Source organism: Anastrepha ludens, chromosome 6, assembly GCF_028408465.1.
Source record: "Anastrepha ludens isolate Willacy chromosome 6, idAnaLude1.1, whole genome shotgun sequence".
NCBI classification, from domain to species: Eukaryota; Metazoa; Arthropoda; class Insecta; order Diptera; family Tephritidae; genus Anastrepha; species Anastrepha ludens.
The window spans coordinates 62,082,879-62,109,117 of record NC_071502.1 but is presented as its reverse complement, the minus strand read 5'-3'; the positions used below and the strand labels follow the sequence as shown (position 1 = coordinate 62,109,117).

Genomic DNA, 26,239 nt, shown 5'->3' with positions numbered 1-26,239 from the left:
GATGGGTGCCGCATGAACTGACTGAAAAGCGGCAAGCGAACCGAAAAACCATTTGTGAAATGCTGCTCTCCCGGTTCAAAAGGAAGTCTTTTTTGCATTGAATCGTTACGGGTGATGAAAAATGGGTGTATTTCTCCAATCCCAATCAGCGTGTTATGATTTGGTACAAGCTATTACAACCAGGTGAAACAGTTGACCTGACCACCGAAAACGCCCAGAATATGCCGATCGGAGTCACAAAGTAAATTTTCTTGATGACAATGCACCGCCACATCGAACAAGAGCGACCCGGGAATTGGTGGATACGTACGATTGGGAACCGCTGGTGCATGCGGCTTACTATCCAGACTAGGCGCCTTCCGATTACCATTTGTTTGCTTCGATGGGCCATGCACTTTCCGAGCAGCGCTTCAATTCTCACGAAGAAGCCAAAAAATGGCCCGATGATTGGTTTGCGGCCAAAAACGGCCAATTGTTTTGATGCGGCATCCACAAATTGTGTGAGAGATGGGAAAAATGTGTCGCTAGCGATGGCTACTATTTTGAAGATTAAATTTGTAACCATTTTTTGTTAATAAACGTTTGAAATTAAAAAAAAAACTTTACTTACTACTTCAAACTTGCTTTTTGTTATACTAAAATTTAATAGGCCATAAAATTACATGCAAACAAAAATTTCTAAAAATTCTACCCAAAAACCGATGCACTCTGCTGAACATTTTTTGGGATTTTTAAAATTTTGGAATTATTAAAATTTTTGGTATTTTCAAATTTTCTTATCAATTTTGAAACTTGGTTTTATAGGGATTTTGTTAGACAAAAAAAAATTACTTTTTTTCTTAACTGGTCAAAATGTTGAGTGCTAAATGTTTAATATTTTTGGAAATGAAAATAGCTCTTAAGTGCACTTAAGTTTTTGACGGACTAGTTAAGTTTAACAGACAAGGCTGGACCAAACTTACCTAACTCGCTATGTAAGGTTAGGAAAAACCCATAAAGCCTGCTTAAGTTCATTAACAGTGCTTTAACAGAACATGGCAGCAGCATATGGGCTTACCTACATTTTTCTATGGCCCAAAAACAACTCTCTATTGATACATATGCATGTATGTATATATTTTCATTTCAACAAACTCTAACCACAAAAACCAATTCGCTGGGGAACGTCATGTTCACACACAGATGCAGTGAATAAAATAAAAAATAAATAAAGTGATGTGAAAAGTATGTTGCAAACGAAAAACTTCACCCACACTGGGAGTGCCATGGCGCGAACTAAAATTTGAAGCTAAATTTAAAGCGCGATTTGCCACTGGCCGATGCGCAGGTGCGCAGGCAAATTTAAAATGATTACAGAAGAGCTGCATTGCTATTGTTGTACTCGTGGTTGTTTTTCAGAAATGTAGTTAGAGTGTTGCCTAAATCGTTTGTTGTTCAAAGAGCTTTGTTTTTTGGTTTTTGGTAATAGGTTGCAATTTTGTTGCTGTTGTTACTTGACACGCATGTTATTTAACGCATATTATTTATTGAAAACTTGAGTTTGCCAGCTGCCAGTAATAAAAATGGGCATTAAACCAAAAAATGACTACCGCGAAATGCTATTATCGCCGCACTCCAACAATGATAGCAGCCCCCGTCGCCGGCACCTCCCCTTTGAAACTCCTTTTGAAAACAATAAGAACAAGCAGCTGCAGGCAGCGCGAAGCGCAGGCGCAGCGATGCTGACGAAAAATTACTTTCAGCCCTGCGGCCGATTGTATACATAGGTAGTAGATAATAAAATAGCGGCATTAAAACAACTACAATCACAACAACAATAATTATAGTTAACGCTGCAATGATAGCAATAACAACAACATCAGCAATAACAACCTAGTAATAACATCATTGCCGGTTCAGGTGGCAAGGATTTTTCCACTTGATCACGCTAGCTGCGCTCTCGGTGCGGTGCAGCTACAGCTACTTCAACTGCGCCGCACAATTTCGCAGACGGAAATTGAGATATTTTTTATAAGTTATGAGCATGCGCATGCTGCCACCTTAGTGTCGAGGCAGCGGATGCTGTTGTCATTGCAGTTGCTGGTGCATTCTTTTTTGTTTTTGGTCTGCTGGTTACAAAATGCGTTCATTTGTCGCACGATCTTTTGCACTTTTTCCACTTTTTCTACTATTCGTGTTGTTGCGCTAGTTTTGTTTACGCGCATGTATGCGTGCTTTCGCAAAATTCGCAATTAAGCTTGATTAGGTTTAATCGGTTTTTGATATTTATGGGTTTTCATTATCATTAAATTCATTGGCTGCAAATTGTGCGGGACGACCACCAGGACCACGCCGTCAACACCACACTCACCACAACTCCACAACTGCACCATCGACTCCCAACTGGTAACCGCTTTTAATCACTTTGGCTACCGTACAGAGCAACCGAGAGTGGCAAATGTTTTCCGTATATTCTGCGATACTGCAATTTCGCTGTAGAAGCCAACAACTTTGTCAACGTCCACAGCGTTTGGCTGCGACGGCGAATAATTGCAATGTGGCAGGGAGCAAGTAGCAGCAGCTGGAGCAGCAATAGTAATTATTCACTGTTGGCAACATGAACGCACTCCATTCTATTACCATGTGGATGCTGGTTATGATGGTGGTAGTGGTGCTGAAACGCCCCAGGATAATTTGTATGCCAGTTAATTGGTATTGCGGCCATTGATCAGCAGTTTGCTGCTTGGGGTGTGCGCGCGCACAGTGGCATTCGGTAGGCAACGGACAGATGTTGTCATGAAGGGACAGTTTCCGGTGCTGCTCCCAATTGAAAGTCAAGCTATTTAACTATTTTTCGCTGAAGCAATATGCGTTTGACTGTAACTCTTTAGTTGTGTACGGGGTACTTACCTTGGCTGAACTCTCCAGTGGATTCCAATAGATGGCAATGGCATTGTGGGAGACCTCCTCGATGCAGCCAACTAGACCAACGGAATTTTTCGTGTCTACAAGTAAAATAAGAAAAGCGGAAATCATAATAATAAGCTGTTACTTAATAGCAAGTTAAATAGTGGAGAAGGAGAGAAAACATATAAACATTTAATACCCAATGCTTATATCCAAGTTTTAGCCAGATCGATATAAGTATTTCTGTGTGTTTGCCATTCGTTAGAATCAAGGAGTCGAGTGATTTTCAAAAAACTGACTAAAAAGAATTTCGTGTGTGGAAGTTCTCGCCTCAAAGATAAAGATAAAAATAAAGATAAATATAAAGATAAAGATAAAAATAAAGATATAGATAAAGATAAAGATAAAGATAAATATAAAGATAAAGATAAAGACAAAGACAAAGATAAAGATAAAGATAAAGATAAAAATAAAGATAAATATAAAGATAAAGGTAAAGATAAAAATAAAAATATAGATAAAGATAAAGATAAAGATAAAGACAAAGACAAAGATAAAGATAAAGATAAAGATAAAAATAAAGATATAGATAAAGATAAGGATAAAGATAAAGATAAAGATAAAGACAAAGACAAAGATAAAGATAAAGATAAAGATAAAGATAAAGATAAAGATAAAGATAAAGATAAAGATAAAGATAAAGATAAAGATAAAGATAAAGATAAAGATAAAGATAAAAATAAAGATATAGATAAAGATAAAGATAAAGACAAAGATAAAGATAAAGATAAAGATAAAGATAAAGATAAAGATAAAGATAAAGATAAAGATAAAGATAAAGATAAAGATAAAGATAAAGATAAAGATAAAGATAAAGATAATGATAAAGATAAAGACAAATGTGAGTATAAATACAAAGACAGATACACAGAGAGGGATAGCGATAAAGGCAAAGAGGCAAAGATAAAGATGGAACTGAAGTTGAATAAAAACATAGGTTGTTTTACAATAGAAATTATTGTTGTTGTCTAGCACGGACGATACTTGTTTGATTAAACCATATATACAAGGTTGCCAATATTCGACGGACTCATCTGGCAACCCTGTATTTTTTGACAGAGACGTCAGATCGCTTAATGACATACCGCGTTGGAAGCGTCAGTCCAAGCACATTTTTACTCCCAAATTGTTGAAATTTACATTCAACAAAAAAAGTCAATTGTGAGAACTCAACGTGCGTATAAAAAATTAAATAATGAGAAAAGTGCGCCTTCTAAGAACACCATTAAACGTTTGTACGAAAGGTTTTCGACTAGTGATGCTCTTTCCGTCGAATATGGGCAACCCGTACTTTAGTTGTATATAATTGCAGCCTATATCCTTCGTTAGATATTTGGCAAGCTGCTGCATATTGTATATAGTGTCGCGATTGAAGCGACCTATAGTTTTATAGCTTTTATGAGAATCTTTTTCGCGACAGAAGTGCACTCAGAGGTTTGCCTTTGCCTGTGTAAGGGCGGCTGATGTTAGGAAAACATCTTTTTATCATTTGATGTTTCATGTTGACAGTGGGTTTCGTATCCAGGATCACCAAATGGTAGTCAAACATCAATAAAAAATAAATTTTTGCATATAAATTTTTAACATGAAGAATTGGTACCATCAAACCTCTAGTTTCAAGACTTTCGTTTGATAAAAATATCATTATGATGATATGAGCAATTAAAAGAAAGTCTAATTTCTAAATATTTTGTAATTGTTGTGTAGTCTATTATAGTTGGAAGAAATAGAATTAAATGCACCCTGGGCAGCAGTATTTATTATATTTTTTTAACAACAGACAAGTCAATTTGAACACCAAATAAGTGATTTATTTGCTTATTGATTTTAAATTTCCAATTCCACATTGTTACAGCGCATACTTGGCCTGCTGAAGAATAGCCAACATTTGGGAAAAGAAAAAAACAGCCAAGAAACAGTTATGAAATTTAGCATTTACCGCTAAGTTATGAACTTATAGCTCATTAACTGCCACAAGTTTATAAGCCACATGTGGCATAAATTGCATACACTCAACCACACACACAAACACATCCACGCTTATAATCCGCAGGAGCATATGATTTGAAGGTGAGGGAGTGCAAGGTGCATAAATATTTTTTAACTATTAGTTTTTCGTATGAAAATTACAACATTTGTCAATTTAAACGTTGTATATACTTGCTGCGGAGTCTGCGCTTGCTTTGGCTATATGCAACAAAGGCAACGAAAAGTTCGCGCATGCGCAGCACCCAATTAGCAACGCATATGAACTCTCTGGCAACGCAGCTGGTGGGCATGACAAATGGCATGAAAACTCCAACAACAATGCAGGCTGCTTATGCATTGTAGAATACATGCCCATTTATGTGCGTGTGTGTGTATGTTGCCTGCATGGCTGCGAACACAGAAAGACGCTTCATTCGAATATTCTAGCGACAGCCAGCCTGCAGCGTTACACCCCCAGCCCCAACTACTCGCACAGCATTAGCCAATATTCCATGTTTGTGTATGTGTATATATGCATGCACATCTATGCTTGTGTGCTCACACATTCCAATGGCCAAACGATCAATTGGCCAGCTAAGTGGCCAGGCAGCGTAGTGGCGCTTATCAGCTGTAAAAAATCGTTATTGCATAGGTAAATACTTGCAGCTTGCAACATTTCACAATCAATAGTTAGAATTCAATAAAGTTTTGTAATTTACAGCAAATTAAGAAATAGAAGGGGAAAAGGGGGCAGAAGGCGAGGGTAGTAGTGACTCGTGGCTTTGCATTATGCATTTCTTCTTCTTCTTGTTTTGGCCAGCACTGATAAACATCAATGTTGCAAGTAGTTAATTTTTACTTTTAATGCCTATGCAATCGCATTTGTCCGGACAGCGCTACAACAACAATATAATGTAAAAACAACAGTTGTCCGCTGATGATAAATGTGCGTTGTTGTGAGTAAAAATGTTTATCTTTATTACAAGTGCTACGCGTTAGGCGCTGGTGGTTCGTGTAAATTCTCAAGTTACACAGTTGCAAAAAGGACAAAAATGTCAGCAGATGTGCAAATCGTATATGTACTAGGGTGACAAGGCCACCTTACCCTATGGCTGAAGATGTTAAGAATATTCATGCAGTTTGGGTGTTACCAATTAGTGCCTGCCTTCAAAAATACCGTTGATTTTTGAATTTTTTTTTCGCTGAGGTGTCACATCCTTTCTTCCATTTAAAGTAAATGATCGAATTTTTTTATATGTCTTTCATCAAAGAAAAAAAGGCCAAAAATTAAAAGTATTTTGTAGGCCCTTGAAACTTGCACTTTTTTTGCACTGGAATTCAATGGGCAAAATAACTGCATACTCAGAAAGATAATAGAAATTCTGGTTAAAAAGTTAAAAGTTTTGGTGAACTTTTCAAAAGTTTTGTACAAAGTTTGATACTTTACGTCATAAGGTAGTATGAACTATGTTTTGCTAAAAAAATGGTGGTGTGCTTATAATTTTGTAACCGGGTGTATATGGTAATATAAGAAGTATATAAGAAACCGTAGGGGTAGAAGTAATAGTTGTTGGGGGTATTTAGAGGCCCTTCAATATGAAAAATGCCCAAAAAGATCAGCTTTTACTATGCCAAATTCATTTTTTGAATGTTGTTTTTAACATCAATTTTTTTTTGTAAATTAATATTCTTACGTGCCTTGGAAAATAGGATGTGAATAAAATTATAATTTTGCGTCCGATAAAACCTTTCCAACTGAAATAAGATGCAACGAGCAACAGACCCAGCTCTAAATTTTCTTCAAGCAATTCCGAAAAAATAATAAAAGGATGATATTGAGGCTATTGTGGAAATAATAAATCACCACTCCTTCTCCGTCTTGATAGTTCTCCACAATTAGAGGAACCTTTAGTTTTATGCCATTCTTTATGAGGAGTCTTTTCATGGTAAAGATACACTTTGCCTGCTGTGGAATTACTGCTATTATAAAAAATCTTTTCTGTCACTTTGTGACATGCCCGGTGCTATATGCGTACTTCTACTTTTATAAATAGCTGAACTCACCTGCATCTAAAATGCGCTGCTTCACCGAATGCTGTCGACTATGCCAGAATTGCCAGGCTTTGATTTCATCATCAGGACTCTTTTCTTCGCGGAATATCAGCATAATGACGCTCTGTAAAAGAAAAATAATATGTTTTTTTTTAAATATAGAATAGTTTTTATGAGGTTAGCAGATAGTGGTTGCCACTCTCCACGAGAATGCAAAATAGTAAAAAAAATATACTTTATGATTTATGCAATATATAACTTTTAAAGTTTTTGTTAATATTTTGATCATATCGAGTCCGCCACTCCTAGGCTCTTAGGCGTAGTGAATTCAATGCTTTCTTTAAAGCATTGAACATTTTTTTGTTCATTTCTAGGAGAGCCTTATTCGATATGTCAAATACCTAAAAATAATTTAAAATACTGTAGCAGGAAAGCGATAGTGTTACTTTATTGCATATGGAACGTTACTGATGTCTCAAGATATGGATTGTGTACATATTACATTACCTCGGTAAAAAAACAAGGATAAAAATTAGACAATGCAGCCATTCAGTGTGGCTAAAAGCACACTTTGTTCTGATGATTAGTGTTAAAAACTCATGAAAAGCGTCTTAAAAAATATACATATGTAAGCATAAAGTCTCTTAATTTTTTTTATAAACAAAAATTGTAAAAAATACTTCATTCAAGGTTATGCTAGATAGTATATCGTATATAGTTTAATTGGACTGCGGCCTCTGATGTTGCCTATACTTAAATGCTTCCAATCAATTTAAGCACTTCCTTGTTCTAAATACACCATTTCTTCTCGCAGGTAATTAATAAACGCTTGGTCAAAAAAGAATGTAGTCGAGTCATTTTTTCACATTTTCGTAAAAGGAACAAAATTCAAAAAGAAATTCAAAGTCGTTCTTCCACAGTGATTTGGCTCGGCTGTCGAGTGCCCTTTTGATCGAAAGTTCCAAATGATTTTATTCATTTCATCACACACGCATTCGACGTGGGATCATAGAAGTAAAAAGTGGTAAAGGAATGCTGCCCGCACATTGTAAATTAGTCACAATTAGCACTGGTAAACCATGCGTTGTTACGAGCAACTTTTAAAGCTGTGAACTGAAGGTTGTTAGCAGTAAAAATCATAAAAGCACGTGCAAGTTATTAAATTTACAGCTAGCGCCATCGATGTGTGAATTCCGGCTTCCTAACCCATAAAATTTAGTCTTGAAGAATCTAAACACTTTCAAGATTTCATACGCCGCACTATGGTCCAGAAGCACTTTTTTTTATTTTTTGGCATAATATAAACAATTTTTTGATTAATTTTTAAAAATGAGTAAGTGATATTAATGGTGGGATTTCAGTAGCATAAAATATGTAAAAAATAAACCTGATAAGGCAACTCGAAAATAAATTGCACAAATACAAAAATTCGGCTAAAGGGGAAGCTGGCAAGAGAGCTTTGCCTAGGCAAAAAATCACGTTGTTGACAGCGGCAGAAAAATTGTTGTCAGCTATGAAATGCATATGACTTTGATTGATAAAAAAGTAGTAAATCTTATAACTAACACAAGTTCTACTCAAAAAATTTTAATCAACTACAAATATAAAATCTGATGCTTTCAAACCTAACCTTAAATCACTGGGAAATGACATCAGCCCACTACATGCATGGATTCGAATATTTGAATAAGTTGGACACAAAATTTGTATAAATTCGGAGTAATAAAGTGGCAATTGAGAGAAACTTCAGATAGCAAAGTATTTCGAGTTCGTAAAGAAGAAGTTCAAAAACGGTTTTGGGCGCAAATGTGGCTTCATGTAGTGGAAAATCAAAGTATTGCCTTCCTTTTATTAGGAGAGCATTTAAATATTTGGAATTCTTTTTTTCGATTACAAAATTTATTCTTTAAATTTTTATTAATTTTATAATTGTGTGTGTATATTGCCCTATAAATGCCACAAAGTGTGAATATTTTTGCGAAAAAAACTACCTTCTCAAACATAGAAAAGTACGTTTGACTTCTTATGTCAGCTATAATTCACACACTTTTAGTGCACAGCTTACGAATTATAAGAAATTCAATAATTCCTGTTCCTGTTCAGAAGCCCGAAAAAAAGTTGTACAGAAGAGATTGAATCGCCAAGAATATAATACGAGAAATAATGACTAATATTGCCACTAATCGAAATCGCAGTACTCTGGAAAATTGTGCACACTCACTGCACTGAAAAAGAGTTTTGTTAAAGACGGCTGGCGAAACGTTCATATTTCCAAAATGAGTACAAATAGTTCCAAAATTATTATAAGTTTTGAGATACCTCTAATATCAAAGACAAGCCGAAAAATCGAAGAAGGAAATCCGAATATTGAGGGCAGGTGCTAAGTTCATTAAACCATATCTGTGAGAGATTTGGCGAAAAAAGCAAGAGCCTGCGCTGCAAAGATACAAAGAGTAATGAAAAGGAATAATTTAAAAACTTATAGCAAACAGAAGATCCCAAAAAAGTGAAAGGCTGATGAAAGTTGAAGAGACAAGGCTGCGAAAATGTTGCAACCAATTGCTATGCGACTCTATGAAATGCCATGAATGATGAAATTAACATCAAAATGGACTCTAGAACATTATCAGGTCCTCAGTACTACTTACACATGAATAGGAAGGTGATACAGTGATTGGGTCGGTATTATGCATAAAAGTGGAAAAATGTATGCGAGAAGATCCTAATATGGCGGGCTATTTGTACTTGTGTACTTAAATCCACCTCATCCCACACGTCTCTGTCGGCTGTTACGGCTGAAGTTTACAAAAAAGAGTTCCTTAATCACTGTTTTAAACTATTTTATAAAAAATATAATATATTACAATATTTCAACGATATTTTGGCCCCATTTAGTCAATGCGCATTATGTCAATTCTACTTTAGGTTTATTGAAAAAGAAACACGCCAGTTATGTATATTAGTAACCGCGGAGAACCTGCCAAAAGCTGTAGAATTGACGTCAATAGGGAGGTATTGGGCGATTCTGAAGCGAAATCATAGGAAAGATGACCAAGCTGATGATAATCATAAAGAGTTTAACAGAATTTAAAAGAGTTAAAAATGTCCCAAAGAAAGCAGTACTTGATGCGAGGGATGGAACGAAAAATTAGACAGAGGTTAAGATAACTTTTTTTATTTAGATAATATAGATAAAACAAATGTATATAAAACAATTTAAAGTTTATGCTCGTTCTCAAGGTGATATTTAACACCAAAAAAAATCTTTTGCTATTTTTTGTTTGTTCCATTCAGTTGTTATTGTAGTTACAGGGTGTTGACAATTGAAGTCAACAAATTAAAATTCGGTACATTTTACAGTTTTTCTTTGATACAAGAGAAAATGCATGCCAGGCCGCTGAAACTATGAATGATGTTTATGCTGCCGATTCTGTAACAGCTAATTACGCGCAATTTTGGTTTCGTTGATTCCGTTCAGGCATTTTCGATTAAAAAAAAATGTCGAAAATGTTGATAAAAACATAGAAATAATTGGAGTTAAATGACATATTTGTAGTCGTAATATCGCCCAGGAGCTAAAGATCGCCCACAAAGCATTTTAAACTATTTAGCAAAAAATGTTACGCAAAAATAAGGAATTTCTGTTTTCCCAGCATTTTATTTAAATTATTGAATTTAACATATATATATATATAATTGGCGCGTGCACCCTTTTTTGGGTGTTTGGCCGAGCTCCTCCTCCTATTAGTGGGGTGCGTCTTGATGTTGTTCCACAAATGGAGGGACCTACAGTTTCAAGCCGACTCCGAACGGCAGATATTTTTATGAGGAGCTTTTTCATGGCAGAAATACACTCGGAGGTTTGCCATTGCCTGCCGAGGGGCGACCGCTATTAGAAAAATGTTTTTCTTAATTTTGGTGTTTTCATCGAGATTCGAACCGACGTTCTCTCTGTGAGTTCGGCTACGGCGGCCGAATTTAACATGTAAAAATAGTTGGAATATCCCTACCCAATTTTTTATTAATATTATATCTGATGCAAGGTGGCGCAAAATTAATCATCCCATCGAAAGATTTCCATTTCGTCACTCAAAATAGGTTCTTTTTTATTTACTAAAAAATGTATTTAAAAACAAAATTTGATGATTAATTTTGCCTCATCTCATATTTACTTTATGTTTCTAGGAAATAATGCTAAAAATATCGAATTCTGGACCATAGCGTGCAGTATGAAAAACGAAGAGGTTGGTTCCCCACAAATCTGGGCTTCTTGAACGAATGCACTCGCTCAAAGCCGCATATTCTTTATTTACGGGATTTTGAACTATCAAGTCCAGGTACTTTTTTTGACATAATATAGTAAAAAAACGCCGCTGCAAGCAACTGTAAAGACATAGCGTTTTTGTTAGCTTCTAAGATTTATAGAGGCATCGATTTTTATATAACCGATGTAAAAAAGCCAAATGGCTGCAAATGATAGTTTTGCTGATGAGAAGCTACACAAAAAATATAGTTTCCTGTTATTTAAGCAAAATACTCAATTTGTGCTGATGCATCCTCCGAATAATTACCTACACACCCAAGCAGTCGCTGAACTCAGTAACGGTAAATTTTTGTTTGTATGGCATGGATTTGGAAATGTGTTTATGTGTGGTTTGCTTAATTATTCTTTGTGGTTGCTCAGTTTTTATTAACTTGAAGTTCCTTGTAAAATATATGAATTGATTTCCGAATTAAAATTTCAAGTTCAATATCAATTTAACAGTGTCGGTATTACTAAGATGCTTCATCCCTTTAAATATATAAATAAAACTAAACATTTTTTATATAATTTCTTCTACATTTATGATATAAGTGTTATAAAGTCCCCCTTTCAGAGAAAAATTCCAGTGGAGTAATGTCACGATACATTTTTTTTAACGCGGAAAATGTCAGAAAATCTGCGCTTTAGCCGAAGAAAGAAAAATATTAGCAATGAAAGTACCTTCTTTCTTGTCTCATGACTTTACTTGTACCCAAAATAATATCTTTTTTCTTCCCTTTAGACTTGCTTAATCCCAGTATCCCTTACTAATCTGCACAACCCAATTACCGCATGAATATTTTAGCAGGAAATGCGATAGGGATTCGTTAGTGCACATACATACGTATGTACTTTTGTATGCTGTTCACGCTCCAAATCCCTGTAGTATAATCTAATTTTTTGACAACTGTTTGGTGTGGGTCTCTATAATACTCGTAAACACACATACACACACATATTTCTTTCTATGAGCTTTGTGCCCTTACTCAACCGATATTTTGGCATACGCGCTGTGTCGTAACAACAATTCCACGTGGGTTGCTCCATTCAAAGATGCATTATTGTTGAAATTTCAAAATTGCATACCTACATAAATACATAAATACATATATATGTATATGCATATCAATATGTAAATAAACAAAGAAAAAAATCATATAAAACTACTTCGTGTGTTGGCATGCTGCATTTTTGTTATGAAATGCATGGTTCAGCGCCCTTTTCAAAAGTCAAAAAATAATCATCATTATAATTCACACATAGGCGAACCTACCTACAAATCTATATACGGATGTGCAATACACGCATACCACACTCTTGTGCGTAGTGAGTGCACAATTGCTTTGGACGGCGCTTTTGTGCCGCGACTTTATCTTCTCGACATTTTTCTTACAAATTTGCATTTTTATTTTCAAACATTTAGGGCAGCAACAAGAAAGAGTTGCGCGAATGAAGTGGCATAATATTATACAATACATATTTTTTGATTGCAAAAAAAAAACTAAAAAATATTCACGCACAATTGCAGTTCTCGCGCGCACGCATCCTTTTGCCGCTCTAAAGGATCTCTAAAATATCGCGCGCAGTCTTTTTCACGTACATAAATGCATGTGTGCGCGTGTGCTTTGTATCTCTTTAACCCGATTCGCTACTGTGCTATCGTAAATTATTTTCTTTTAATTCTGTGATTTTCGCCCTACCCTTTTCTTAAAAACCAACCTTACGTCGTTTGCTTTGATTTTGTTATTGTCTGCGCATCTTTAAAAATTTGCATTAATTTCTTGTGACGTTCAGTTGGCTGCCACTGCCACTGCCACTGTCGTTGCCGCGGAGTAGGGCGCATTAGGAAAACAAACATAAATTAATTTTGACACTTTCGCCTCGCGGCTGCCTGCCCGACTACTCGACTACTCGTCTGCTCGACTATGCGCCTATGCGTATGCGTTTGTCATGCCGTTGGCGTGGTATTGCAATCAAATTTATTGGATTTTTATGTAAATAGTTAATATGCATATGCGGCAATGCAGCATGCAACACTAAAAATGCATTAGGTTGACATTGGCGACAAACATACGGCTAGACTCGGCGGGCCAAACGCGATTGGCATCTTGAAATGAAAGCGGCTGCAGCTTGGCGGTAAACGTTTAGGCAAATCACAAGCGAGTGGCTGTTAATATTTTTTCTTTAGTAAGACTTAGTTTTGCTATTAAATTTCTCAACTTTTTCAATAATGTTTTTTTTTTTCATGAGTTGTTCGTTATTCAATTATGCACGTTTTAGTTTTTTATTTTTATTTTTAAATTTATCATATCTACTATTATTTATTCATGCTAACAGACGTTTAAAAATTAATTGCTTGTAATCGCGTTGCCAGCGGCGCACCATTTTCCTATATACATAAAGGTGTAACTTCAAAGAAAATATATTCAAAAATATGGAAATATTACAAAAATGACCGCTCAAGTCACTGAACGTGGGTTATTGGTATCCTTGCGCTGCACAGTGAAAGAGAGGTGGCGAAATAGAGTCAATGGAAAACTGAATAATCGTTTGACTATTGATAACTTGGACACATTAATATGTATGAACACCCAAATACCTTCTATGAGCTCTTGGCAAAATAACCAAATTTCACTAAGTAAAACGGACTTGAGCAGGTTTTGCTTTCGGATCGAAAAATTTTGTTCTATCATAGAAAATTGTGTACATATTCCTTTCAATTTTATTGAAATGGCTTCTTAAGCTACAGATAAGAATGGTTAAGAGTTCAAATATTGCATAAGAACCCAGTAACTTTGCGCTTTATAGGTAAGAAATATTAACTCGTTTTGCTAAAAGCCATGCAAGTGATGACATTACAAAAACTAAGCAAACAATTAAAATTTTATAGGCAGGTATTGAAAATATACATTACAATTGCAGAAAATGTATTAAAATACAAGATGGCGCAAAATTAATCAATCTATTGGAAGATTTGTAATTTTTGCAAATGGCGTCGAATGTCAAATATATTTTGCACTTATGAAATAGACAGCTGCAGTATACAAATAGACAAGCAATGGGCGCGTAAAGGTCAAAATGAAGACTTCCGTCACTAAAAAAAGTATTATTTTTGTATTTAGTAAAAATTTATTCATATCTAAATTGGATGATTAACCTTAGTGTGATCATAAATTCATACGTTTTGACTTGATTTTTTTCAAATTAATTTTAGTATTTTTTGCATAATAATAAGGGAGAATGGGGAGTTGTGAGACGGGTTTTGTTTTTGGACCCGTATTACTCAAAATCTTAATATTCTGCATATGTCAAGGATGGAATCTTTAGTCAATGAATACTGGAAGCTATTGGTATGGTCTATTTAACAAAACTACAATTTTCCTTAAAATTAAAATTGTATGTAATAATATAAAATATAATACAAAATACAAAAATGTGGGGAGTTGTGAGACACCATGGTTTAAATCAATAAAAATGACTTATTTTAGTTGTTAGTTCTTTATTAAGTTGAAAAATAAAAAAGAAAAGACAATTGTTATAAAAAAGTGAATAAAAAATGCAATGCCATCAATCTGATGATTCGCAGTGAGAACATGTATAATAACCAGTTCGTAAATTGGCACACTTTAGGTGCACAGCTCGATCGCATACATTGCAATGAATGGAGTTTTTTGTGCTTAACTTTAAAAGCGGAAAAACAATAAAAACTCAAATTTAACCAAAAATTTCATGATATATGTACAAACAATGCATGAATAATGCGAGGTACTTATGAAAGATGCGTTAAAACGTCGAAAAAAACGGTGTCTCACAACTCCCCACATTTGTTGTCTTACAACTCCCCAAATCGTTTTTTTTATAAATGGCCGCGTAGTCATAAACACATCGAACGTTCATGCCGAAGTGAATGTGTAAATTCAAAGCTAATAGGACAATTAATAACTTCTATATATTAACATTTGCAATTTGCTTCAACAACTGATCGAATGTATCGCAAAACAAATGATGGAAAAAACTTACCGAGAAATTCCAAAACACAGTAACTGGAGAGACGCGTCGAATGCGTGTAAATATGACCAATGCTAGCTGAAAAGTGAGATCGCATCGAGAACACTTGTTGACACTTAAAATCGAATGTAAACAAATGAATAATGCCGAAAGGTAACAATGTCTCACAACTCCCTATGTCTCACAACTCCCCATTCTCCCCTATAATAAACATAAATTCAAGTTTTGTGCAAAATTTTTAAACTTTCGCCAAAATTTCACAACTTTTTACTCAGAATTTTTAGAAAATCTTTTATAGCCTATGGCTCCAAGTTTTTGTTTACTTTTGATAATTTTTTTTTTTACAGTATTGCTAATTTTCTCCATACAATGAATGCACCAAAATTTGTTTTATGCGAAAAAGGGGACATAGGAATACAGGGGAGAAAGTTATTAAAAATCAACGAGCATTTTGATCAGCATTAAACTTGCACTTTGTTATACTAAAATTTCGTAGGCTATGAAACTACGTATCTCGAAGTTTTTATTAATAATTTTTTTTTTATATTATTATATGTCATTCTAAAACAAAAACCTCATGCATCATTGTTCTAGTTTTTAGAACATGTTTTTGTATGGTAAAATTCTCGTTGATTTTTAATACTTTTTCCTCTGGCAGTGTTGCGCATTTTCTTCGAATGCATGACAATTTTTTGTATATGGGGAAAATATTATTAAGAATCAACGAGAATTTTAAGTCACGTTAAACTTTCACTAAAAATTAATGGTCTATAAAACTGCGTACCCAGAACTTTTTTTCAAAATTCTGATAATATTCGATTTTCTATAAATCTCGTGCAAAATTTGAAACTTGTATTACTAAGGTGCTTGTTAAAGAATGAAATACAATATATTTCTGAAGAAATAAAAATTTGAAATTATGAAATAAATAAATAGTCAATTGTCAAACATGCCAATTTGTTGTGCCTTTATAGGTTTGACTTATCTGTTTATGTGTACATCGAAAGGAGTTTTCTATACACAATTTTAGTGGGAAAATTTTGGGAATGTTTAAACTGATATTTATAGTGTGAAATCAGCTGGAAAAGTTACAAAAGCCTATATGGGGCCACCATTACCACTTTGCGCGGTCAAAAACTCGCATGGCGACCTCCCACTGTGCACCGCCGGAAAATTGATAGCAAGTGAAAATTGCAAACGCCTGCGTGCTTACGCGAATTTCACATCAACAGTGCGTACAATGCCAACAACAAGTAAAAGGCTTATTTTACAACAGCATTTACACCGCATTAGTTATCTTTCGAAATGGTGCAATTAACCCCTAAAGTGTCGCATTGGCTGTCGGGCAGATTTCGCTGTGCGTGAAAGTTGCAACAGTTTTCACGCAAACCCATACACTCACAAGTGGCTTTTATGCATACTCGTACTATTGCGTCTAACAATTTCGCTAGATTCACAGCAAGTAATTCAAAACTTTTTTTCTTTTCACTGTTTTCACAGCTTTGATGAGTGTCACCGCCGGCCGTGTTGCATAAACAAATTGGGATTCATAACTGCCAACTAGCGAGTGATGGAATTTGTTGTTATTTTTATATTTGAATAAAGTGCTTTTTTTCACTTCATTTCGACATGCGGAAATCCGATGCGGCAACGACTCCAATTACTCGGAAGCTGAAATGCCGCAAAAAACATAACAATAAAAGCGCGAACAGAAAATGGAAACAGCGCGCAGAAAGCGCTACAGTTGCTGACGGTTATCCTTGCGCGTAACAATCCTTTTGCGCCACTTCACACACACATTTGCATATCATTCAGCTCAAGTATCACATATCAATGGTGACGGCGCGACTCAATGCGTCGTTTGACGGCTCATACGTCTTGCCGTCTTATCTGATCGATGAATGCTTAACAGAGAATTTAAGGAAACAACAAATATAAAAGCTGGTATATAAAAATTAAAAATGCAAAAGTACTGCTTAAGGCAGTCTCCCAAGGCAGAGGTCCTGTGTAAACATTTGCTTTACGCTGAAAGCTGGATAATACAAATTAAAATTCAAAATTCAAATGCTGTACCAGACTTCGTGCCTCTCATTCTGAAATGGGAAACCTTTACATTCTCTGTCGATTGAAATTCAAATTGAAATGCAAAGACAAATAAACTAAGAAAATAAAAAAAAAATAAAAAAACCAAAAAGGAAATGTACAAATCATCAGTTATCATTCATCATCATCAAAAACAAATGTGTGGTAGTTAACAGTCAGCGTAGTGCTTAGGCCGCTGCCTAGTATGGCACATCCTTTTTGCAAGCAATCGTCAAGGGTTGATGCGCCACCTAGCAAATATTTGCTTAGATAAATCCTTTTCCCTACAATCTGCTCTCATATCCTTTTACAATCACTCAACTGCTACTTTGATATGCAATATGGATAAGTCCTTGTGCAATGGAAGCGCATCAAATCATTCTACAGAACTTTTTTGCTTGCGCGCATGTAGATATTTTGCTTAAGAAAAAGTGATAGCTGCTGTCTACAGCAATTAATCATCATTAAACTTGTGACCCTTGCACTTTTTCTCTCGCATATGCTGCTTTTTTACCTTTTAAGAGATATTTTTCCAAAAAAATTACTTAAAATTTACTTAAAGATTAATCAAATTTAACTTTCTCATGCTCCTACTCGTATTTTAGATCTTCATATGTAGTATTCAAATCTGTGTGTGCATACCTTGACGGTTGTGTTCTTGATGGGCTTATCTGGATCCGGCACATACTCCAATGTAATGCCATAGAATTGTCCTTTGTTTATGTATGTGATGCGATCGTCTTCGCGTCGTTGTGACGAACTGATTGGACTCTCCAGATGGTAGCGGAAGCCAACATTGCAGAAGCTGTAAATGAGAGGAAAGAAGAAAATGTTTCAAATTCATAAGTTAGCAATTGCAGATGAAAAGTGGAGCAATATAAATTAAGAAACAAAAAAAGTATCGGCTTTAACCCTGGACCACTAAACGTAAACGACATAAAATATATTGTTTTGAATTTGCAGTCTGTGAGACGAATGATTAGTGACAGAGTAACACTGATTTCAGTTTAGTGTCTAAGGATTAAGGAAGAGTTCTCTGTAAACAAATAATAGCAGAATGCAACAAGATTCTGCGTATTTGATGAAATCAAAAGTAGATGAAAGTTTATATCTCGGATAACAAAATCTCAAAATAATTGATCTATGCTCTTTTTATATCGTTCATTTGCCGTGAGTGTCATAATCCAAAATATTTTTGCTTCTGAGGTAAGTATGCAGAAATGTCCACAAGCTCTTCTTTTATGCTGTGAAAAAAAGTATTAAGGAATTAAAAATGCATGGCGATATCTATTAACAGTAGCTCATTAAATGAAAACATGTCTTTACTTTTACTTAGGAAAAAAACATGAAAGCTTAGCAGTCGTTTTTCTCCATATTTTGATGTTCGTGATTATGACACTGTTGCAGCAAATGAACGATATGTAATAAAAGGTGATAATTTTCAAAATACTCTTTTCTCAAGACAAATTCAGTAGCATTCGATCAGAGAATTGTCGTGTTTTTTTAACGCGAATATGTATGTATCTGCACTTGAAGCACAAACAAAAAACCACCTCGATGATTTTCTACAATCGTTAAAACCATTTGGCTTCACTGTTCAACAAATATCAAATCAATATTTATTGAAATAAATCACTGAAAATGCGAGCAATAAGAAAAGTGAATATTTTAATTGATTTCGAAATTCTGAAAATGTATTGCACGATACCAACGTACGCCTTAATATAATAAATAAATAGTAATAAATAAATTACAAACACTTCAATAATAACAATAGCATCGTCAAAAAGCATTTTTGGAATAGAGAGATTGTGTAATCCTGAAAGTACTAAATAAAGGTGTATTTCTGTCAATTACGAGTAAACGAGTAATCGCGTACACTAAAGGCTTTTGTGTTCGCGGTAGCCGCAATCAAATTTCGTAATAAATATTTTCGTCGAACATTTTAATTCTCATGTTCTCTTATTTGAAAGCGTTTTTAAACTTGTTTTAAAAGTGGTGTCTAATTGACCCGCTTGTGTGTAAAATGTTTTACAAAACTCATCCTCTTAAACAAACTTTGGCTCTTAACTCTTAACAAAAACTTTGTATGACTGTAGGATATTTTCTTGTAGGACAATAATTTCGCTAAAACATATTATATATTAACATTGTGCTCGGTTTCAAGAGATCACCAGCTTACAACTTTACCACGGAAGAGATCTTCTATTGTTTACTGTTATGAGTGTGTTTGTTTGACTTAAAAGCTTTCGTAGAAGATTGCGCCGAAATAGCACTAAGAGTTTAATTTTAAGCGATTTCTATCATCTCATAAATCTTTTAATGTACAGCTATCATAGAAAAATAGTGCCAGAGAGCTTTTAAGCAGTTCTACAAAGCTTGTATAAATATATACTACATTTATTAGAAATATAATTTTTGCGTTTATATAAGCAGAACAAAAAAGATTCATTTCCATTTACCCCACGAAAATTGATACCCTGAAAGGTTTCAAGTTATTTTTACAGTTGTTTTTACAAACTGATATTTTGATGCTTTTACAAAATATCTTTTGCAGCTTTCATTGAAAAGTAGTCCTGAAGAGCTTTCACTAAGTTTTGCAAAGCTTCCATAAGCGCTTGAATGCTTTCTAGACGCGAAATATCACAAAAAGCGTAATTTTCAATGACTCTACAATTTAAAAAAATTGTTTATTTATTTCATTCATTGAGAAGTAGTGCCGGAGAGCTTTCACGAAGCTTTGCAAAGCTTAAATAATGATTATCACATTCAGATATAATTTTTGCATGAAAGCTCAAAAACCATTTTTTGTTTTCAATTTACTCTATTGGAACGATGAAAGCTTTCAACTTAGGTTTTTAAGTTGTTTTTACTAACTAATGAACATTTATTTTGCAAAATATGTTTAGTATAGTTTTTAGCACTCATCAGTCCCTCACAAAGAATGTCAATTTTAATCAACATCAAAAATCAAACTAAAGCAATACAAACTCGTTAAGTAATAGGGTAAGAAGTATTGAAAACGAACCAAAATATTATACTTTGAGAAAAATTAATAAATAAAAAAAATTTCATTGTGTGCTTCACATTTTTCATGGGGCGATATTGTTATCAAACTGAATAAGGGACTGATGCGTGTTAACAAATTTCTTGTTTGAGTACATAATGAAAAAAACGGCTTTTTCTAATTGTAGAGAGCTTTTCACTTACATTTTTGGTATTTGTATTTTATCCGCATCATTTTGACGTCCAAAATCATGCCATGGCCTCGAACGTGTTGCACCATTCGGCGTAGAGCCGCCCAAAGATGTGGTCGGACTATTTTGGCCATGAACGCTAACAGCGCCGCGTTGTATGCTGTTCACCGACACTGGTATGCCGCCATTACTGTCCAACAGTGTGCCAGAAAGCTCTGTATAGTCGAAAGACTGCGCACGTACAGACAGGACAAAAGCAGGTAATGAAAATATGAAAAGAAATGAAAAAGACAAACAAATGCATTAAAAATATTTATTATAAAAAATTAGTAAAGCTTGTGTAATTAAAAAAAAATCAGACACAAAAAATTTCATTGCCATACCAAAAAAATTCAACAAAACAAAAAAAGAGCAACAACGCAGCAAAAATTATGTGAAAACGGCAATAACAAACACATCAAACAATTTACAAATAATTACGAGTTCGAGGATAATTTCAACGTAAAAATCGCTCATAAATCACAACAATCAACACACTGACAAGCACATAACAACAAGACTACAGAGAGTGAAGCAAAAAATTATAGCAAATTATAAATACAACGATTAGAACAACCACAACAACAGCAGCAACAACAACAATACGAAAAAGAACAACGCAAAAATTCAACAATAATTACAAAGCTCAAAAGCCTCAGAGAAATGCGACTCAGAGAATGCTGCAATACTTAATTTGAGCTACAATAACGATACAAACACAACAACAACAACAACAATGCTACAAAAATTACACAACGTTACTAATAGCAAAAAAGAGCAAAGACACACACATTCGCAACACACACAATCGATAGATGATTAGCGATCCTTTATCGAATCAAACGGGAGCACAATAGGGGTGAGAGAAGGAAAGAGAAAGTGAGAGAGTGAGAGTGCATGAAAGTTCAGCGTAACATCAAAAGAGTATCGAAAGCTCATATTTCTTAGCTCACTGTGCGCGCTTCCTCTTAAAAGCTCAAGCATACGCCACTGCAAAAAAGCTTTCACTAAAATTTTTAAATAACTGCTTCAACAACAAAGAATTTTAGTAATCAAATTCACTCTGAATATGCAAATAATTTCACGTACCTGATGTATGTTGTTCTGATCCCGTGGTGTAATCGCATCCGCTCCAATACCCGAATCTGGACTCGGTAAATCCACCGTTAGTCCAGCAGCTGTTATGGTCTTTGCATACACTGGTGTGCCATTCTTGATTGTTGCTGTGTTGGCCGTGGTATGCGATGGCATACTATTCACAGGTGCTGAGGCTGTTGTGAAGCGACCTTCATAGGTGGTACCCGGCTGTGGTGGATCAACTTCAGCGCCTCCGTATACAATATTACGTGGCGCCTGACCATAGCCGGTCTGGGTGTCTGCAGTGTTTGCAGTGGTATAGAATTCGCGGTAATAGGGCTCTGTAATGAAGGTGGAAGTTGGACCGCCCGATGTGAGGCGTGTCGTAGTGTACATGCCATAACCGTCGGGTGTGATGTACGGGCCGGGGCTAGGAGTCTGTGCATTTACGTTCACATTATTTGCACCGCCACCGGGGACAGGTGCATTGGACTGATGAGCGCCCTGATGAATTCACCGAGTGGGTTGAGTTGGGTTGAGAGCCGAGGTTCATGCAAGGGTTGTAAGCACGAATTGGATGCGCCGAAGTTTACGTTGCAGTAGAGTTGAGGTGCACGCGATTCAATTTCAAGCACGACGGCATAAAAGGCAAAAAAGATAAGAACAAAGAATAAATATATTATATTTTAGTTTCATAATCATAGATCAATAAAAATTTATAATATAGAAAACATAGGTAGTCAATTTGAGCGGGTCCGCAAGTGTATTTGTGAAAATGTATTTATATTGATTTTATGCGCTGTCCATGGGCTCACTAATCCGCTTAACACTTAACGTTTTTGCGTTTTTCACACAACGCGATTTTTGCGGCTTTCGACAGTCGTGTAGGTGTGGCGCTGGCTGCGCATGCGACATGCCTTCAAGAACAGTAACCACCAAATTCCGGTTCCATGCTGACGTGCTAATTATTGTAAGTTGACAAAAATACATACAGCAGCCGTTCAATCCGATCGGTATTACTCCTGTCCACCAGGCCGTGCCGGCAATCATTGCGGCCATTTGTGATCTTTTAACTTTTGCTTTTTCTTTGAATTCACCACTACAAAAAAAGGCTGGTGATAGCCAAACTTGTGCTGCAGCCACTCTGTTTTGGCACTATGGTTGTGTATTTGTTTTTTTTTTGTATTCCTCTTTTATTACGTGGGTCATGCATTCTTCGGTGATGGCTGCAGCAGCTGGTTATTAATTCCAGTCGGTTATTAGTTTTTATTCTTTGCAAAAAGTTGCCCTGACCAGATTTGTTGAAAAGTGAAATTATCTGTTAATGATTTGGTAATTTGTCAAATGACGGAAGGTCAGCAAAAACGTAGTTGGCGATACTGTTAGAGCGCCACTGGTAGAAGACACGACGCGCGTGCGCAGATTGTTTTTTACTGTGGGCTATTGGACTGCGCTGGACACATTTTTTACTTTGTATAGTGTTTTTTATGTGAATACTTAACCACCTGTTTTAAGTGTCTTTCGATTTTGTTTGTTCTTGTTTTTGAATGAGAACAGCAATTCTGATTGATTAACGGTACTCACGGGAAGCTCAAAAAAGATTCAAAGTGGTTCTTTTGGTACATTTTATTGATACTTTCACTTTTTTTGAGGACAAATTTTTTCTCATTTCCGTTCGTTAGATTTTATCTAAACTTTTTTTGTCTGTTAGATTTATCGTCCTTTAAATATTTTTTAATTATACTTTCATTTAAAGTAGTTTCTATATCTATCCAATTAGCGGCAAATTTTTCAATTAATAAATTTCATACTTTTTGTGTATTTTCATACTCAAAGACACTTCTCGTAAAACCCCAATTTACAGCTTTTAAACTTATATTTTTTTGTATTTAAAAATTATTTTCCCACCGTCCTTCCGTCAAGTCATAACGAATCGAATTTTCTTAATTTTAATAGGTTACCCATTTTCACGGATTCGCACTCACCTGCAAGAAAATTTGTGTGCCACCACTGGCACTGTACATTGTATCTGTTGTTGGACTTCCAGGACTTATAGGCGGCTCTTTAATTTGTATGGTTGTGTGCGTTGGTGGCGTTGGTGACTGCACAACTAAAACCTGCGAAATTGAATTTGCTTGTTTGAGTGCATTCACTGAAGAAGAGGGAGAAATGATGTTGCGTAGGGAAATGGATCAAAGGGGCGAAATTAAAGTGGGGATGGTTGGGAATATTAAGGTAAATAAAAAAGGAAAATTTCAAATGAAAAACAAATAACGTATAGTTTCGAAGATGAGCGCAGGAGAATACAGAGTGGAAAAATTTCGGCCGTCGATACACAAACACTCACAGGCGATAACGTGGAAAGCCCTTTTTAAGTTGGAAACATTATAAGTTAAAATATTAATACTTGTGGGATTCAAGCGCACACCCACGAAACATGTTGAAACACTGATACAAAAAATTAAGGAAATGTTTAAAAGCTTAACTGTGCAATTATTATGTAGGCTCATTAGTTTACAGTAAAATATGTTAATGAAGGAATAAACGCTTTCACATTTAGCGGCAACAGCTTTCACATTTCACCAGTCGAAGCTTTCATATTGTTTTATCAATCACATTAGAAATTAAAAATTTGGACCGGCTTAAGAATATTAACTAAAAATAAATATTTGTCTCAATAACACTGATCAACAAAAGTGCACTTTTAAATTAACAAATGCAATTTTTTGGTACTTTTCCTTTATTTTTACTCCTTAAGGTGGAAAATATATGCAGAAAAAATTTGGTCTCCCATATTTTTTTTTGAAGATTTTCTGATTTATAAAATAAAAAATGAGACTTTACATGAACTAAAACTTGAAAATATGTTTTGAAAACTAAAAATTAAAATTTTCAAGACTACTTGTCCCTTGTAACCGCCCAACTAAAATATCTTGACATACGAGTACTCCATTTGCCCTGGTACCGTTCCTGGTGGAACGTTTTGATGCTAACGTCTGCTATAGTCTGTCGGAAAAGAAGTCGAGGTGGTAGCATGCAAAATAAATTTTGTGTGTCTTAGTTCTTCTATCGACCGTGCTGCTCTATACACTCCGCCCAAATGTTTTTTCGTTTTTTTTTTTTGCCCCATCTTTATCTTGATGAGCCACGGCGAAACCAAAATAATCACGACAACACTACTTCATGGCTAAAGTAAAAACAAAATATAATTTTTCTAGTAGCACTCAAGGCATGCATTAACTCCGAGTGGTTTTTTAAAAGATCCGAAATTTTTCAAGAAAACAAAAGCGTACTTCTGCAGAGCAAAGCTTTCGTTTATCGAAAACTTGAAAGCGAACATAGGCGGCTACTCACGGTTTTAAGTCTTTTTTCTGGTCGTAATGATTGTTTGCTTATGAAAGCTGTCTGTGAGGAGAGCTTTTGCTGGGCATTAAATGTGCAAATCAACTAGAATTTTTAATCCCATTAAACTTGTACTTTATTAAACTTAAATTAAATGGGCTATTAAAATGCGTGTCTAATTTTTTTCTAAAAATTCTAAATAAGAAGTTTAAGTTTTTGTGTGAAGTTTGAAACTTGGATTTATATAGTTTTTGTTAGACAAAAAGCTATACTTTTATAAAACCATCAAAAAAAAAAAAAACTAGTCCAAAAGGAAAATCGTCCCACTAGTCAAAATTTGCTGTAGTTTGTTCGCGAGCTGTAGTTTATTCAATATTATCAAAATTCAAGATATTTTTATTTTTTCAATATTTTTAAATACGAAAATACAAGCAATACGATTTTTTTTTTAATATTTGATAAGAAACTCTTTCTAGCGGTAAGTCAACGCAGAATTTTCTGCGGATCATCAACATTTTGCAATTTCCAGTTTCTTCGTTATTTCGAATATAATTTTTTGTAGAAATTTGGGCAAAGGATTTTCAAGGAACGTAAGAAGTATTTGAATTTTTGCATAATTTTTTATACTTTTGTTGCAGCGTGCTTTTACAAAACCTTGCGTAATCTGCAGAAAAGTTCATTTGAACCAAAAAAAAAAAAAAAAAAATAAAAAATAAAAAAAAACATTTACACATGCTTGTACAATTTCGCAAACACTGGTAATATCGCTTGTTTGACAAATTGCATGCGATTTGTGCTTGTTTGTTATCTGCGCATGCGCAACAAATGATCGCGCGCAGCCAACTGATTGTGATTGCATGTAGATATTGCTTGATTGTATGCAATATATTTGATGGATATTAATTGATACTATTGCTAAAGCACTTAATCAGTATTGAAAGACACGGCAGAAGAGCAACAACTTTTCAAAAGCGACAGTAAAAGCAAAATTGAATAATTAACTTGCGATTGTTAGGTATGCTTTGAAAAGAAAAATTCAAAGAAAAGCACTAAGGGCCTTCAGGCTCACTAAAACCCTTAAAAATGGCTTAAAACTTATTGAGTTGAGTATTTTTATGTGGAAAGAGCTTAGGCGCTTGATTTTTTATCACATACGAATCATGCGTATCTTTGGAAATTTGAAGGCACGAATGTATGCACATTAAGGTGCATCACTCTTTATACA

General features: G+C 34.9%; 1 protein-coding gene across 2 annotated transcripts in view; it reads right to left on the bottom strand.

Moving 5' to 3' along the window:
- Positions 1-26,239, bottom strand: part of LOC128866001 (protein grainyhead-like) — a 246,932-nt gene that overhangs the window by 77,520 nt on the left and 143,173 nt on the right. For both annotated transcript variants that reach the window (XM_054106453.1, XM_054106454.1), the window contains exons 4-9: positions 23,658-23,789; positions 21,685-22,176; positions 20,570-20,787; positions 18,002-18,164; positions 6,979-7,090; positions 2,890-2,984 (exon numbers count right to left, since the gene is read on the bottom strand). In XM_054106453.1, coding sequence (XP_053962428.1) covers positions 2,890-2,984; positions 6,979-7,090; positions 18,002-18,164; positions 20,570-20,787; positions 21,685-22,176; positions 23,658-23,789 — 1,212 coding nt within the window. The remainder of the gene's footprint in view (positions 1-2,889; positions 2,985-6,978; positions 7,091-18,001; positions 18,165-20,569; positions 20,788-21,684; positions 22,177-23,657; positions 23,790-26,239) is intronic.